Below are 16,152 nucleotides of genomic sequence, written 5' to 3'. Positions count from 1 at the left end.
AAAATACTGAATATAGTTCCCTATGCTATACAGTATGACCTTGTTGTTTATCTATTTTATATGTAGTAGTTAGTACCTGCAAATCCCAAACTCCCAATTTATCCCTCCACCTTGCCCCCATAACCGTAAGTTTGTTTTCTATGTCTATGAGTCTGTTTCTGTCTTGAAAATAAGTTCGTGTTATTTTTTTAGATGCCCCATATATGTGAGATCATACAGTATTTTTCTTTCTCTTTCTGGCTTATTTCACTTAGGATGATGATCTCCAGGCCCATCCCTGTTGCTGCCAATGGCATCATCTTATTCTTTTTTATGGCTGAGTAATATTCCATTGTATACATATACCACAGCTTCTTTATCCAGGTGTCTGCCAATGGGCATTTAGGTTGCTTCCATGTTTTGGTTATTGTCAATGGTGCTGCCATCCCTCTCTCTTTATATCTCCTCCAATGTCTCTTTTTCTTGCTGCATCTGTCTTGTACATGCCTCACTGTCTGTCCCTCTCCATTTTCCTCCCTGTCCTTGTAATTCCTCAGTCACCCACCATGGGACTCTGAGCCATCAGGACCCCTGTCTCTCTGCTCCCTGACAAAGCAGATCTCAGCCTGGTCGCCCCAGGCAGGGCTTCCCATGGAGGCGCTGCTCTGCACCTACCTGCACCTACCTGCCCTAGGCTGGAAGGCGGGCCCATTAGTGACCATGACACCCCACCCCGCCTACCTGTGGCTCAGGATTCGGTGGAGCAGTATTTCCCCCAAAGGACACTGGAGCCATTGAAAGATATGGGAGAAACAGATTTCAGGAGGCCAGAAACTCATCAGTTTTCTTCCCAGCCAAACTTCCACACTCAGCAGGGGCATCTCCTGCCCTGGCAGAGCCCTGTCTCCTCTGTGGCACCTTGATGACCCTCAGCCCTTTGGGATCCTTCCCTCCAAATGGACCAATGAATATTGTCTCTGCCCCCTGCTATGTGGCCACCAAAGGAGGGTTATAAACAGGTTTTCTTCCTATAGAATTGCTAAGACCAACTCCCCCACCCCTGCACAATGTGAGGCAGATGACAGGGTTAGGAGCCAGAGGGCCTAGGTTCAAATCCCAGCTCTGCCACTTAGAACTGTGTGTCCTGGGCAAGGCACTTAAACCTCTCTGTGCCTCAGTTCTTCATCTTTACAATGGGGGTAATAATAAGACCTACCTTGGAGGGTTGTTGTGACAGGCAAATGAGATAGTACATGGGACATGTGCAGAGCAGTACCTGACATGTAGTAAGTGCTCATTGAAGACCAGATGTTCTGACTACCTTCTGCAACCCCATCCACGTCACCTATCACCTCTGGCTCTGGCTGCTGTCTCTGCCAATTCCATGGTCACTTCCACTATCTGTGCCCCACATTCTCAACCCGCAGGGTCACAGCCCTCTCCCCTTTATTGGCCCCCAAAGCACCACTAACTGTAGGAGGAAGCTTTTAGTAAAACCTGGCTGACATCTTGCAATGATGTGAAAACCCTGTCCCATCCGCCGGCCTCCTTCCTGCCCCTACCCAGCCCCTCCTGCAGGCCCCTCCTGGCTGCTGCTCCTCCTGGCTCTCAGCTGGCTGCCAAGCTGCAGGGCTCTGCTCACATCCCACAAGCAAGAGTTCTCTGGATTATCGTTCCCCAGATCTCCCCCCTCTCCTTTCATCCGGGGTCCCAAATACGCTTTCCCCGGCCAAGGTAAGAAAAACGCTATGGATGTCACTATAGTGGATGTATGTTGCTTTGTGAGCCCAGCACCCCCTACTGCTTTCTGGAATCAGTATCCCCCTTATGTTTTGGGGATCCCACGAGTCCCTTATTCTCAGGTCACAAGTCTCTCTTAGGGCTGGCCCCTCCCACCAGCTCCAGAGAAGGGCATGTGACCTAGACCAGCCAATCAGAGCAGGGCAGCCCTGGCCACGCCCCTAGCCTCCCCTCTGTGCAGATAGTAAGGGCGGGGATTCTCTTGCCCTGGGGCCACTAGGCTGGCAGGATGTAAGCCCCGAGTGGCCCCGGGCTCTACCTTGGCCGAGTTCTTCGGAGATCCAGCCTGAGGAAGGGTGTTGCTGAGCGAAGCAGAGCTAGGCGATGGGCAGAGAGACAAGATTCCCCCACATGATAGCTGGAATGGGATACAAAGGGACACTTCCCCTTATCTGCTGCTTAGTTGCCGTGAGGCACAGTTCATAAAAGAAAGACCAGGTACTTCCTTGATTCCTTCTCTTTATTTACCACTTTTCAGAGTAACATTAGTTTATTAAATATCTGTATGTGGGTCAGAATTCCTTTTGAGAGCTTTCACTGTAACAGATCACCTAGTAGTGAGGTTGTGTGGGGGAAAGGCTTTCCTTCAATACTTGGCAGCTACTGTTACCTGTCCAAAAGAGTTGATACCTGAGGCAAGGCGTCTGTATCCCAGTACCATCCAGTCATTAGCATGGACCACCACCTGGGAGGGTCCTAATGAGTGAGACAGTTCCCTGCGACAGAGGGCACTTCCCAGTGAGGAACACAGCTGTGAGATGCCAGGAGCCCAAAGTCCAAGCACATCCTAGGTCTGTCCACTGAGAGAGGCTGTCTGGGGAGCTTTTCTGCAAATTTGTGATTATTTTAAAAGCAGAACAAATGCTATCTAAAAATGACTGAAATGGTTATTAAAAATGATTCTGCAGGCAAAGCTGGTCTTGTCTTCTCCATGCTGCTTGGGTGGCCTCATAGAGGCCCCACATGCTGGGGCAGTGGGATCAAAGAATAAAAATAAAACTCTCAATTATATCAACAGAAACTGAAAAGAGTTACTGGGAAGAAAAAATAATTATATTATCTTCATATTACTTGTGGAGAGTTAACAGCTAACACTGAATTCTTGACATTGGTAATTAAGTAACCATAGGTTCAAGTATGAGCTTAAAAAAAATCTATCATTAGTGGGGAGAGTATAGCTCAGTGGTAGAGCATGTGCTAGCATGCACAAGATCCTGGGTTCAATCCCCAGCCCTCCGTTAAAAATAAATAAACCTAATAAATAAATGAACCTTACTACCCCCCCCCAAATCTATCACTAATCATGAATACAGTAAGAATAAATCAATAGGACAGCTTAAAAAGAAAAAAGAAGAAAAGATAATCCATTCGGCAAAGGTCAAAAAACAAAGGGAAAATGCAGGGACTCATAAAAGTGAAAACAGAAGGTATGAGAAAATGACCAAAGTAAAGCCAAACATAATAATCCTAACAATATTCAGCAAATGAGTGAAACTTGCGAGTAAGTAAAAAAAGAAGAACTAATTGTAATGATGTTTGCACAACCCAGTAAGTATACAACAAAATGTTGAACTGTACACTTTAAATGGGTGAATTGTATGGTATGCAAACTATATCTCAACAAAGCTGTTATTTTTTAAAATCCAGTGGCATTGGGGTTTGGGGAAAAGAAAGAAAGTTGAAACATTCATTCTAAAGTGTCTCTGAAGGAAAACTTAATATTTAGGACTTACCTACTAGATAGTTAACACGTCTTATGAAACTAAAATAAATAATGTTACAGTAACACAAAAATAGAACAATGGAAAAAAAAGAGTCTAGAAATATACCTATCACATTTTAAAATTTGATGTATAATTAAGATGTCAATTCACATCTTAAGGTGACAAAGTGACCAACAAATTGCTCATTTAACACTTAGAAAAAAGATACAGCAACTCTACTGGGCTTGTTTTCTTTTTTCCTTTTTCATTTAATGGAGGTTCTGGGGATTGAACCCAGGATCTTGTATGTGCTAGACATGTACTGTACCACTGAGCTATACCCACCCCCTCAAAAATATATCAACTCTAGATGGATTAAAGAATAACATTTAAAAGTTACAAAGAAACTAAAATGTCTTACCTCAGAGTTTAAAAGAATTATATAAGCATAATAACAATGTGGAGGTGGGGAGGGCATAGTTCAAGTGGTAGAGCACATGCTTAGGATACACAAGGTCCTGGGTTCAATCCCCAGTACCTTCTCCAAAAATCAATAAATAAGCAAACCTAATTACCCCCCAAATAATAATAATAAAAAAGCAACGTATGGAATTGCAAGGGAATATCAGTAAATCTGACTATGTAAAAATCAAAAGCTTCTACACATCAGAAAAGCATTGAAATAATGTTTAACCTCAAGACACAATAGGAAATGAGGAAATATGTAATCATACTTGTGATATATGTGACAGAAAAGAGTTTAGTGTCCTTCATTAATAAAGAGTTCTGACAAATAAATACTCAAAATTACACAATAATAAAATGAACGTATAAAAAGCAATGAATTGATCAAAGTGTGAAAAAAACACATAATAAGAAAACTCAAAAAAAATGACAGTGACATATTTTTGGTTACAATATTCAAAATTAATGAGTGTGTTAATCAGGGTTCCCCAGGGAAACAGAATCTATCTCTATTCCTATCCCTATCCCTATGTCTATCTCTACATATATCTATATAGAGAGATTTATTATAGGAATTGGCCTACACTATTATAGAGATTGACAAATCCTACAATCTACTATCTGCAAGTTGGAGAACCAGGACCTAGGATATAACTCAGTCTGAGTCTGAAGGCCTGAGAAGCAGGGCAGCAGACAGTGAAACTCCCAGTCTAAGACTGAAGGCCTGAGAAACATAGGGTAGTGGGATGGTGCTGGTATAAGTCCCAAGAACCAGAAACTCAGATGTAAAAGGGCAGGAGAAGATGGATGTCCCAGCTCAAGAAGAGAGAGAAAGAGAACTTCCCCCTTCCTTTGACTATTTGTTCTATTCAAGCCCTCAAAGGATTGGATGATGTCCACATTGGTGAGGGTGGATCTTTTTTACACTGGCTGCTGGTTCAAATGCTAATCTCTTTTAGAACATCCTCACAGTCACACCCAGAAATAATGTTTTACCAGCTATCTGGGCATCCCTTAGTCCAGTTAAGTTGACACAAAATTAACTGTTACAGCATAGTTTGCCAACTCCTCTTTCACATGACTGCAATTCCACTGATGGTTTGACTATAACTTCATGAGAAATCTTGAGCCACAACCACCCAGGTAAGCCAGCACCAGACTCCTAACTTCAGAAACTGGGCACGATAATAAATACTTGTTGTTTCATGGTGCTAAGTTTGAGAGTAAGTTGTTATGCAGCAATACATAACTAATACATTGTCAGACTGGATAAAAAAGCAAGGTCCAACTACATGCTGTCTACAAAAGACACAATCTAGATCTAAAGAGACAAATAAGTTGAAAGTAAAAGGTTGGGAAAATATATATAATGCAAACAGTAACCATAAGAGAGTTTGAAGGACAACATTAATATCAGACACAATAGATGTTAAAAGAAATTTTACTAGAGATGAAAAATGGTCAGTACATCAGATGTATATAGAAAGTATAAAAGTGTACTATAATAGAGCCCCCAAATACATGACAGAATGAAAGGATAAACAATAATTTTAATTGTAGATATCAATACCCCTCTTTCAGCAATTGACAGAACAACCAACATAAATGATTAAGGATGTAGAAGACATAAACACTGTTAATGAGTTTAACCTAATGCTTAACACTCCACCTTAACAAAAGCAGAATATACTTTCTTTTCAAGCACACTTGGAAAATTTTTCAGAGTAGACAGACCACTTGCAAGGCCATAACATAAGTCTCAATAACTTTATACAAATTGAAATCATACAAAGTATGTTCTCCAACCATAATGGAATTAAGGTAGGACTCAATCCATAAAAAGAAATCTAGGAGTCTCTAAATATGTGGAAATTAAACAGCACCCTTCTAGATGAACTATGTGTCACAGAAAAAGTCAAAAGAGAATTTAGATAATACCTTGAGCTGAATAAAAGCAACATCACAACATAACAAAATGTAACATGTAGCTACAGTAGTACACAGAGGGAAATTTATAACTTTAAATACATATTAGAACAGAAGAAAGACCTAAAATAAATCCAAACTTCAACCTCAAAAACTAGAAAAAGAAGAGTAAGTCAAAATCAAAGTGAATAGAAAGAAATGCTAAAGATCAGAGTAAATCAATGAAATAGAAAACATAAAAACAATAGATAAAATCAGTGAACCCAAAAGGTGGCTCTTTAGAAAAATCAACAAAATTAATAAACTTTAGCTAGACTGAACAAGAAATAAAAAAGAAAAAAATAACCAAAATCAAGAACAAAGGAAAGAACACGACTAACAACCCTATAGAAATAAAAAAAAAATTATATGGGAACATTATGAACAGCTTTAGGACAACAAATTAGGCAACTTAGATGAAATGACATATTCCCAGAAAGGGACAAATTACCAAAACTGACTCAAAAAGAAACTGGAAATATGAATAGACCTATAGCAAATATGGAAATTGAATAAGTAATTAAAAATATCTCCACAAAGAAGAGCCAAGGCCCAGATGGTTTCTCTGGTAAATTCTATCAAATATTAAAGGAAAAATAATACAAATTTTCAGAAATACTGAAATTTCTGAATTTCAGAAATACTGAGGCAGGCAGAACACTTCCCAAATCATTTTGTGAGGTGGCTATTACCCTAATACCAAAGCCAAACAAATCTATCAAAAGAAAAGAAAACTACAGATCAATATCTCTCATGAACATAGATGTAAAAATCCTTAAAATACTAGGAAATTGAATCTATTCTATACATAAAAATTATTATATGAAGTGAGATTTATACCAGGAATGCAAGGTTGGTTTAACAGCAGAAAATCAAATCATTTCATAAAAACAAAATGACATGAAAATTTCAACAGACACAGAAGCACTTAACAAAATCCAACACCCATTTATGATAAAAGAAAAGAAAAGCTATCAACACACTAGCAATAGAAAGGAATGTCCTCATTAAGATAAAGGGCATTTGCAGAAAACCTACAGCCAATTATCATACTTCATGGTGAAAGGTTAAATGCTTTCCCACTAACACTGGGTATAAGGCAAAGATGTCTTTCTACCACATTCATTCAGCATAGTACTGGAGGGTCTAACCAGTGCAATCAGACAAGTGAAAGAAATGAAAGACATAAAGACTGGAAAGCAAGAGATAAATATGTTTTTATTAACAGAGGTCATAATTATGTACCTTAGAGATTTTTTAAGGAATTTACAGAAAAAGCTGTAAGAACCTAGCAAGGTTGCAGGCTATAACATTGATAAACAAAAAAACAAAACAAACAAATAAAAAACAAAACAGCAGTATTTTCATGGCAGCAATAAACTGGAAATTGAAATCTGAAAACAATGCCACTTACAAAAGCATCCAAAAACATATAAGCTTAGATATAATTTAATAAAATGCTTGCAAGACCTCTACAGTGAAACCTATGAAACACTGATGAAAGAATTTCAAAGATGTAAGTAAAGGGATTGATAAACCATATTCACAGATGAGAAGATTAATATTGTTAAGATGTCAGTTCTTCTCAAATTGATTTATTCATTCAATCAAAATCCCAAGAGACTTTTTTTGTAAAAATGCTGATAAAATTTTTAAATGTATATGAAAACAAAAAAGACCTACAATAACCAAAATAATTTTGAAAAGAGGAACAAAATTGCAAGACTTATACTCTGTGATTTTAAGACTTACTGTAAAGCTACAGTAATCATGAGTATCATATTGGCATAAAGATAGACAGAAAGACCAATGAGTCAGAAGGTTGAAGGCCAGAAATAAACTCTGGTTACAGATATGGTCAATTAATTTTGGACAAAATTGCCAAGGTAACTCGATGGGAAAAAAGGCAGTCTTTTCAACAAATGGTGTTGAAACAGCTGGAAGTCCACATGGTAAGAAATGAACCTCAACCCTTACATCATACCATACAAAAAATTACTAAAAAATGGATCATAGACCTAAGCATAAATGCTAACACTATAAAACAGCTAGAAGGAAACATTTCTAAAAATTGTGACTGTAGATAGGGAAATATTTCTTAAATAGGACACAAAGGCACAAACCATAACAGAAAACAATGATAATGTAGAATTCAATTAAACACTTCTGCTCTAAGAAAGACAATTAAAAAATGAAAAGAGAAAACTCAGAGGAGGAAATATTCACAATACATATATTTGGCAAAGGTCTCTATCCAGAAAATGTAAATAATTCTTATAACTAAATAATAAGAAAACAATCTAATTAAAATGGGCAAATGATTTGAACAGACAGTTCTCAAAATAGAATATACAAATGGCCACTAAGCACATGAAAGGAGGCTCAACGTCAGTAGTTACAGGAAAATGCAAATTAAAACCACAGTAAGATACCAATACACGCCCACTGGAATGGCTAAAATGAGAACGAACAAACAAAAACCTGACAATACCACGTATTGATGAGGATGTGACATACTGTAACTTCTACATATTGCAGGAAGAAATGTAGATGGGTAGAAATACAACGGAAAACAATTTGACAGTTTCTCTTAAAGTTAAGCAGACAAGGATCATATGACCCAGAAACTTAACTACTGGGAATTTAACATATGTCCACACAAAGATTTGTTCATACCATCCTAATTCATAATCACCAACAGTGGAAATAACTCAAATGTCCATCAACAGGTGAATGGATGAACAAACTGTAGTGTGGTCATGCGATGGATTACCACTCAGACAAAAAGAATGAATTACTACTCTATGCAAATATCTGAATGAACCTCAAAAACATCATGCTGAATGAAAGTAGCCAGATTTTAGCCAGACAGAAAAAAAAATGTTTTACACTGTTAACACCAAGTTTTAGAGCATGAAAAACTAATTGAGGATGATAGTGAGCAGACCAGCAGTTGCCAGTTGCCAAGGGTGCTTGTAAAGAGGTGATGGAAATATTCCGTGCCTTGACTGTGGTTCTGGTCCCCAAACCATATGGATATGTCAAAATTCATGGAGCTGCACACTTGGAAAGGGTGAATTTTATTGTACATTCCCAAGCTGTGGAATCATATTCACCTGGCTCTGGTCCCTGCTCTACCACCTACATGATGTGTGACCTTGAACATGCATCAGATGCCTCATTTGCAAAATAAGAACAATAAGAGTCTCTACCTCAGAGGATCGTTTTAAAGATTGAAAGAATGATTAGCACAATGACTAACACACAGCAGGGACTCAGGAAATGTTACCTAAATAGGTATATAAATAAATACTGCAATTTTCCTCAACAAGTACACTGTAGATAAATTATTATAGTAAAATGACTAGGAAAAATCACACTAATATACCAAGAATGATGATTTCAGAGTGATAAAATTGTACATGATTCAAAAATTCTTGTTCAAAACCACACAGTAAGTATGCATATGTTTTATAATCAGAACAGAGTTTATTTAAAAAAAGGTAAAAATCTATCAACATCTTAAAAATACTATGTAAAAGCTATCAACATCTTAAAAATGTTAAGTCTTCCAATCCATGAACATGGGATGTTTCCATTTATTTATATATTAGTTAATTTCTTTCAGCAATGTTTTATAGCTTTCCTTGAATGTGCCTTTCACCTCCTTGGTTTATTCCTAAGTAGTTTATTTTTTTGATGCTATTGTATATGGGTATTCTTTCTTTGTTTTTTTTTTTTTAATCTAGGGGGCAGGTCATTAAGCTCATTTATTTATTTACTTACTTAAAGGAGGTACTGGGGATTAAACTCAGAACCTCGGGCATGCTAAGCATGCACTCTACCAATTGAGCTATACCCTCCCCCCAGACATTTTTTCTTAACGTCCACTTTTTATTGTTCCTTGTTAATGTACGGAAATACAACTGATTTTTGTGTGTTGACTATGTGTGCTGCTACTTTGCTGAACTCATGTGCTAACTAGTTTTTTTGGGTTTTTTTTAACATTTGGAGGAGGGGAATCTTTAGGGAATTCTACATATAAGGGCATATCATACATGTATGATATAGATCATGTGTATATATTTTTTGAAATGACAGAAAGTTTTAAGTACAATACAAACTTAGTTTTATCCTGAGCCATTTATGAATACTTTACTCTGTATTTTATACAAATAAGAACATTCTTCACTATACATACAGTAAGACAGAGGTGAAAGCCAGGAAGTCAACACGGATGAATCACTGCCATCTAACGGAAGAACCCAACCATCTTTACCAGTTGTGCCAATAATGCCTTACTTTTCACCTTATTTTTTGAAAGTTGTACCGCTTTGATATATTACCTTTACAACTATTTTTAATGTTCAAAAACTACATGGCACACACAACTAAAATACAAATTACTTCATTTAACAGTGAGCCCTGGAGTTCCAATGAATGCTGTATTTTCTCAGGTCTCTGACAGGCAGAGGAGGACCTCTCACTACACACTAGAAGGGCCAGGCATGGGGAAGGGTAACTATAGGTGGAGGTTTACAAAGTGAAGGAAAAGTCTGGGACCTGGGTATCCAGGCTGAGTGGTTCCACAGGATTTTGCACCCCTCTTCAGGCGAAACAAAGGATAACAGACCCTAGATCCTGGACCGATTGCTAGGATTGTAATACTGGGAGTGGCCACGAGGGAGCGACATGTCACTGGCTTCCCAAGGTTCCCAGACGGAAGGAAGCCCAGGACACAACCCGCCAGGGACACAGCTCCGGACTTTCCCAGACTCAGGACGCAATCCGCTGCGAGCTGCTGGCACCCAGCCACCCGCCGGGCTCCGTCTACAGCTGGGAACCACGGCCGCTACGAGGGCCTCGCCGAGGGTGCGGAGCCGGGGGCCTCTCTTGTAGCCTCGGCTCCTCTCCCCGCCTAACGCCATTCAGGGGCGACCGAGCGACCCCCCTGAAGCAAGAAAATCCCCAACCCCTGGCATTCGGGGGTGCCTGGGCGTCTGTTTGTAGCCCCGCTCGCCCTTCCCCCCGGAACCCCTCTGACAGGGCCAGGGTCTCCAGGCCATCGGGTGAGCACAGGTGGAAGAAACTCCGAACGGCCTTCTTGACAGCAGCTGGGACCAGAGCTAGAGCCTTCGCGTCGAGGTTCCTTCCACCGGGCGGTTGCCGCTGCAGTGCGCGTCTGCCCCGGGGCGCGAACTGGCGGGGCCTGCCCCGACTTGGGGACAGGTGGGAGGGAGGCGACGCCCCGAACCACTTCCCAGACACTCCCAGAGCTAACCGTCTGCAGCCTTGGGGAGGCCCGGATAGTGGGGGAAGGCGAGAAGAAGTTAAAGGCAGCGCAGGGACCCTGAGATTCACGCACCATCTCCGCGAAGCTGGGATCTCCAAGGGACCTGTTTAGAGACCAACCAATTGGGAGGCGCCCTCTGCGGAGGGGGTGCCAAGGGAGGACTTGGCTTGGGCTCTTCCAAACTGCCTCAGGTCACCCCACCCCATTACAACCTGGCTGCTTTGCCGAATGCTGCAGGAAGGCAAGCCAAAGCCCCATCCCTACCAGATCGCGACCCTCCTGTGGCCTCCCGAGACAGAAATGCCCAGAGAGATCCACGCCCGGATCCCGCCCCGCTGCGGAATCGCTGCGTGACTCTTAGTCAGTGTCTTAACTGCTTTGAACCTACTTTCCTCATCCATATGAAGGAGCCACAGACACACACGAGGCGCACAGATGAGCGGCTAAGACTTTATTTGCCATCCAAGACCCCTGCGCCCCATCCCCACCCGCGCTCCTGGAAGGGCTCAGAAGATCTTCACCAGCTCCAGCTGCAGGTCCCCGCCCACCTCCAACGCGCGCACGCGCGCCGGCGGGATGCGGTAGCGGAAGTGGTGGTATTCCGAGTCCCCGACCACAGCCTGCACAGGAGAGGGGACATGGCTTGGGGTTCCCGAGGCCACTGCCAGGTTATTCCCAACTTGGACTCACGCTGCGTGACCTGGGCACCCACGGACCCCTTCGGTCCCCAGGCCCCATTGGGCAAATACTGTTCATCCTAACCCCTTGCCGTGAGGATTAAATGAGCTCATTGTTGACACGTGAGTGCTTTTTAAGCGTTGGAGGTGGATGTTGTTACCCCGATCCCTGCATTCACCACCTGACTCCTGATGCGCAGATTGAAAGTGAAGAATAGCCTGTGTGATGCAGGGTCTGCAGCGACCATTTCCTGCTGAAACTTGTTTCTCGGTCCTGTCTCCCAACCCATCCATGCTCCTGCCCCTGAGCCTCGACCACAGACTCAAGCAGACAGGCAATAGGGTCGGGGATGAAAGTCTGGGCCACGTCTCACTCCCCTCCTCCCTGACGCCCTCCCCTGACACCTACCCTTTGGTCACTTGGCTCTTGCTCTCTCGCCTTGCCACGGCCACACACCTGCCCTCAGACACTAGTGCGCCTGCGCCAGAGATTAGTGCGCTTGCGCCAGGGGACATGAGGGCCTGGGGACGCCCTGCCCAGCCTTGGCCACGCCTTTGCTCACCTCCTTTGCTCACCTCACCCCAAGGGCCTTCCTGGCCTTCCCAGCCTTCCCAAGGGAAGAGACCTGGGTGCTGGCGCCCACCCCTGTGGCAGAGACGCACCTTGAAGCCCTCTTCGGTGGCGATGAGGAGCACGTCGAAGGGCTGCCCACGCTGGAACGGAATGCCCGAGCCCCGCTCCTCTTGGCCCCAGGCGCCGCGCTCCAGGGTGTTGAAGACCACGGTGGACTCGTCCAGCCGAGGATTGAAATGCAGGGCGGCCTCACCGCCCGGCTCCTCACTGCACAGCAGGTTTACATAGAACCTGGTAGGTGATGGGGGAAGAGGACGCCTTGGAAAGAGGTTCTGGACCAACACACCAGGACTTACCTTTTTCCAGAGCACGAACAAATTTACAGGGACCTGGACTGTCACACACACCAGTGAAGGACGGGTTGTAGACTGGAAGCCAGGGAGCCCAGATTCCAGGCCATCCAAAAACTGAGTGGGGGCCTGCACACACATCTATCTGCTAGGCGAGGGTGACTAAGCTGTGGCCTGGGTCCCCCTCATTTCCAGAGTCTGGAGTTGCCAAGGAATCAAGCTCCTGAAGACCAGGGTGCTCCCGATTCCCAAGGCATCCCCAGTTCCCAGAGGGCTAGGACCCATACCAGGGACCCCAGTATGCCCAGGCAGCCTAGACTCCCAGAAATCCTGAAGATCCCGACCCAGGAAGTCATACGATTGATTGGTTAGGCTGCCATTTACCCAGCCTCTGGCCTGCCTAGCATGTGCTAGAGGCCAGGGATCTCAGGGCACCTCCAATTCACAGGACAATTCCAGAATTCCTGAGAACTCAGACTGAAACTCACAGGACTCTAGGTAGGAACCGTGGATTCCTCTGGGACCCGCAATTTCTTAGAATAACGTCGACTCCAGGCACACAGTCGTGGGACAAATAAGTGAGGACATCAAATTCCAGGTCAGAAGTAACTCAGGGGATTCCAAGACCCACGTGGGCAAAGTTAGCCTGGGGCCCTGGGCTCTGGGCTGGAAGAAGTGGGATCAGCTGAGCCTGGAGACCTCCCCCCACCCTCCCACACCGAGGCCGGGGCTCTCACCTGCCAGCCTTGTCCGGGACAACGCCACGAATTCTCAACACGGTACCGACTCGGATGCCCTCGGGCAGAGAGGTCTTGTGGGGCACGTTCTGCAGCAGCAGGGGTGTGGGGGCCGAGGTGAATCAGGGAGGCAGAGGAGAGACACAGATGGGTCAGCTCCAGGGGGAGAGTGACCAGGACCCAGACCAGCAGAATCCGAGAGAAGAAAGAGACGAAGGAATGAGAGGCAAGGAAGGGAAAGAGTTGGAGAGAGGGAACACAAAATCAACAGAAAAATGTCCAAAGAGCTAGAAAGCAAAAGGAAACTTGCCAAGGGGGAGATGGGAGCATGGGGACGGGTTGGGACAACCCAGAAACCACAGCCCAGAACTTCATAGCACAGCCTAGCACCCACTTTCTCCACTGAAACAGCCCGGTCCCCCCCTCCCCTGGTCTGGGCAGCCTTGGGTCCAACCCCCACAAATGTCCCGGGCCCCTGAAGCACTCACGAAGCTCCCTACCATGGCTAGGACAGCGGGACGGGACGGGTGGCGGCGGTGCCGGGGATGGCTGCTGGGGCCTTAAGTAAAAGCAGGGCGCGGCTGGCCCTGTTGACTCACCCTCACCGCTTTCCACACACACCGCCCACACCTGGCACCGACCCTGGCCCTGGGGCCATGCTGGCCCCCCGCGCCCTCTGTCTAGGGCCTCTGACACTCCGGCAGTCCCTGAGGATTCCCAGGTGTACTGCCCTCCTCGTTTGAGCTAATAATGGTAGGAACAATTCATAATAATAATAATGTCAACAACGTAGAGGCTCATGGAGCCCCCATCCTACCAGCCCTTCCTTCCTGCTGCCCGGTGGCGAGAAGACTCTCAGGCCCATCTCATCATGGAAAACTTGAGTCCCGCGAGGCTAAGCTGTGGGCTGGAACTCGGGACCCCTCTCTCTCCCAGGTTAGCACCTGCTGCCCAGGGCTAAGGATATGTCTCCACCAAAATTCCAGTTTATGCTTCTGAAATATAATATCCATGGCAACAACGGTAATAATAGAAAAGGGAGCGCAGAGGGGCAGGCTATTTTGTTGATGGTCAAGGCTGTGTGCCTGGTGCCTGGTGCAGTGCCCGGCCCACGGCAAGTGCTCAGTAAATATGCGTGAAGGAGGGAATCCAAAACGACAACAGCTGCCCTTTACCAGCCTCTGGCCTGCCCGGCGTGTGCAAGAGACCAGTGATCTCAGACAGCCATTGAGGGAGAGGCATCGATCACCCTTATTTGACAGGTAAGGAAACTGAGGCTCAGAAAGGAGAAGCAATTTGCCCCCCAAAACACATCTGTGCAATACCATGGGGACCGTGGTGGCTCTGGCTTCTTACATCTCTGGAAGTTCCTGTCTGCTTTTTTCTGTTTCTGTAAATGCCTTAGGCTGTCTCTCTGTCTCCTCCATCTCTGACTCTCTGTCCCATGAGTTCCTGCCTATTTCTCTCCTTTATGTCTCTGTACTCTCCTTCCACCTCCCAGAACCTCCTTCCTATGTCTCACCTGGTGTTCAGGACAAGGGGGTGGAGTGGAGGGGTGTCCTAGGACCCACCCCCACCCAGACCAAGGAAGAGGGAAAAGTGGGACCCCCGCCAGGCCCATTTGCAGTCCCCATAGCCCAAGACTCCAGTAAGAGGCATCCAGGTGTGAAGGGTGGGGCCCGAGGGGGAATGCTGAGAGGGGGTTCTGGAAGGCAGGGAACAGGGGAGGTGGGGGAGCTGGGCAGAGACCCAGCCTACAGCCCACCTCTCCCTCTCCTCCTCCACACCCCACTGGGGCCGCACCCGCAGAGGGAGAAGAGGCCAGGGGCAGAGCCAGGAATGGAAACTTTGGGTGGAGACAACCAGACTCAGACCTGATCCACCTCCCACAGCCTCTCAGGCTTCCCAGACTCCCTCCAGCCCCCTCACCCCACAGTTGGTGCAGTTGGGGGAGGAAGCGCCTCAGAGAGGGAGGCTGGGCAGCTGCATTTGGGTGGGGGCCGCGGGCGCCCCCATTTTGCAGAGGAGAAAACAGGCTGAGAGAGGGCCAGCCTCTCAGCCAAGGCCTCCCAGCAAGGAAGGGACCAGGACCCGGGCTGGAGCCCCCTCTGTGTGCCAAGGGCACCTCCTGGGGATTTTAAGTAGAGGGGACAGCGGGGTTTGAGGTCCTAACTCCAACAACTCGGGTGGAGAGTTTCCCGGAGCAGGGGGCTCCGGTACTCTGATCAGGAAGGGTCCCTTCGCCAGCCTCATTCCGCGTGTCCCTGCTGCGCCCGGGAGCCCATCTCTTCCCTGATCTCCTCATTGTGCCTGGATAGTTCTTCACATGCTGCCAACCTGCAAGTCCAGACTTGACTTTCAGGTCTGGCGAAATGATTGCATCAACCTGTTATCAGTTTGATTGCGGGTTCATTTCTCATAACTCCGGTGTGAGCATCCTGGATGGATTCCTATTCGGTTGAGTTGATTATCTTCTATCAGTTCTTGAGTAATATCTTCAGGACCTTTTTTTTTTTTTTTTCCATTTCCAAATAAGTGGTGTTTGTACTTGTTTCCCACTATGTTTTGGCTTTCTCCAGCTGTCTGTCCCATTCGTAACTCGTCCAGAT

At 45.1% G+C, this 16,152-nt stretch overlaps 1 protein-coding gene across 1 annotated transcript; it reads right to left on the bottom strand.

Annotated features, from left to right (window-relative positions):
* Positions 1-11,635: 11,635 nt before the first annotated feature.
* On the bottom strand, positions 11,636-14,090 carry LOC102522290 (galectin-7). The gene is made up of 4 exons (XM_014567973.2): positions 14,044-14,090; positions 13,544-13,632; positions 12,546-12,747; positions 11,636-11,825 (listed from the first exon to the last, which is right to left on the bottom strand). Exons 1-4 carry the CDS (start codon positions 14,044-14,046, stop codon positions 11,712-11,714), a joined length of 408 nt encoding a protein of 135 aa, XP_014423459.1. The 5' UTR covers positions 14,047-14,090; the 3' UTR covers positions 11,636-11,711.
* Between the last annotated feature and the right edge of the window lie 2,062 nt (positions 14,091-16,152).

Source organism: Camelus ferus, chromosome 9, assembly GCF_009834535.1.
Source record: "Camelus ferus isolate YT-003-E chromosome 9, BCGSAC_Cfer_1.0, whole genome shotgun sequence".
NCBI classification, from domain to species: domain Eukaryota; kingdom Metazoa; phylum Chordata; class Mammalia; order Artiodactyla; family Camelidae; genus Camelus; species Camelus ferus.
This window is presented reverse-complemented; position numbering and strand designations above follow the sequence as displayed.

Excerpts from the sequence above, each read along its gene's own strand:
- LOC102522290 (XM_014567973.2), bottom strand. Across the intron at positions 12,748-13,543 it reads GTCCCGGACAAGGCTGGCAG|GTTCTATGTAAACCTGCTGT; the intron begins GTGAGAGCCCCG and ends ATCACCTACCAG. Across the intron at positions 11,826-12,545 it reads CCACCGAAGAGGGCTTCAAG|GCTGTGGTCGGGGACTCGGA; the intron begins GTGCGTCTCTGC and ends TCTCCTGTGCAG.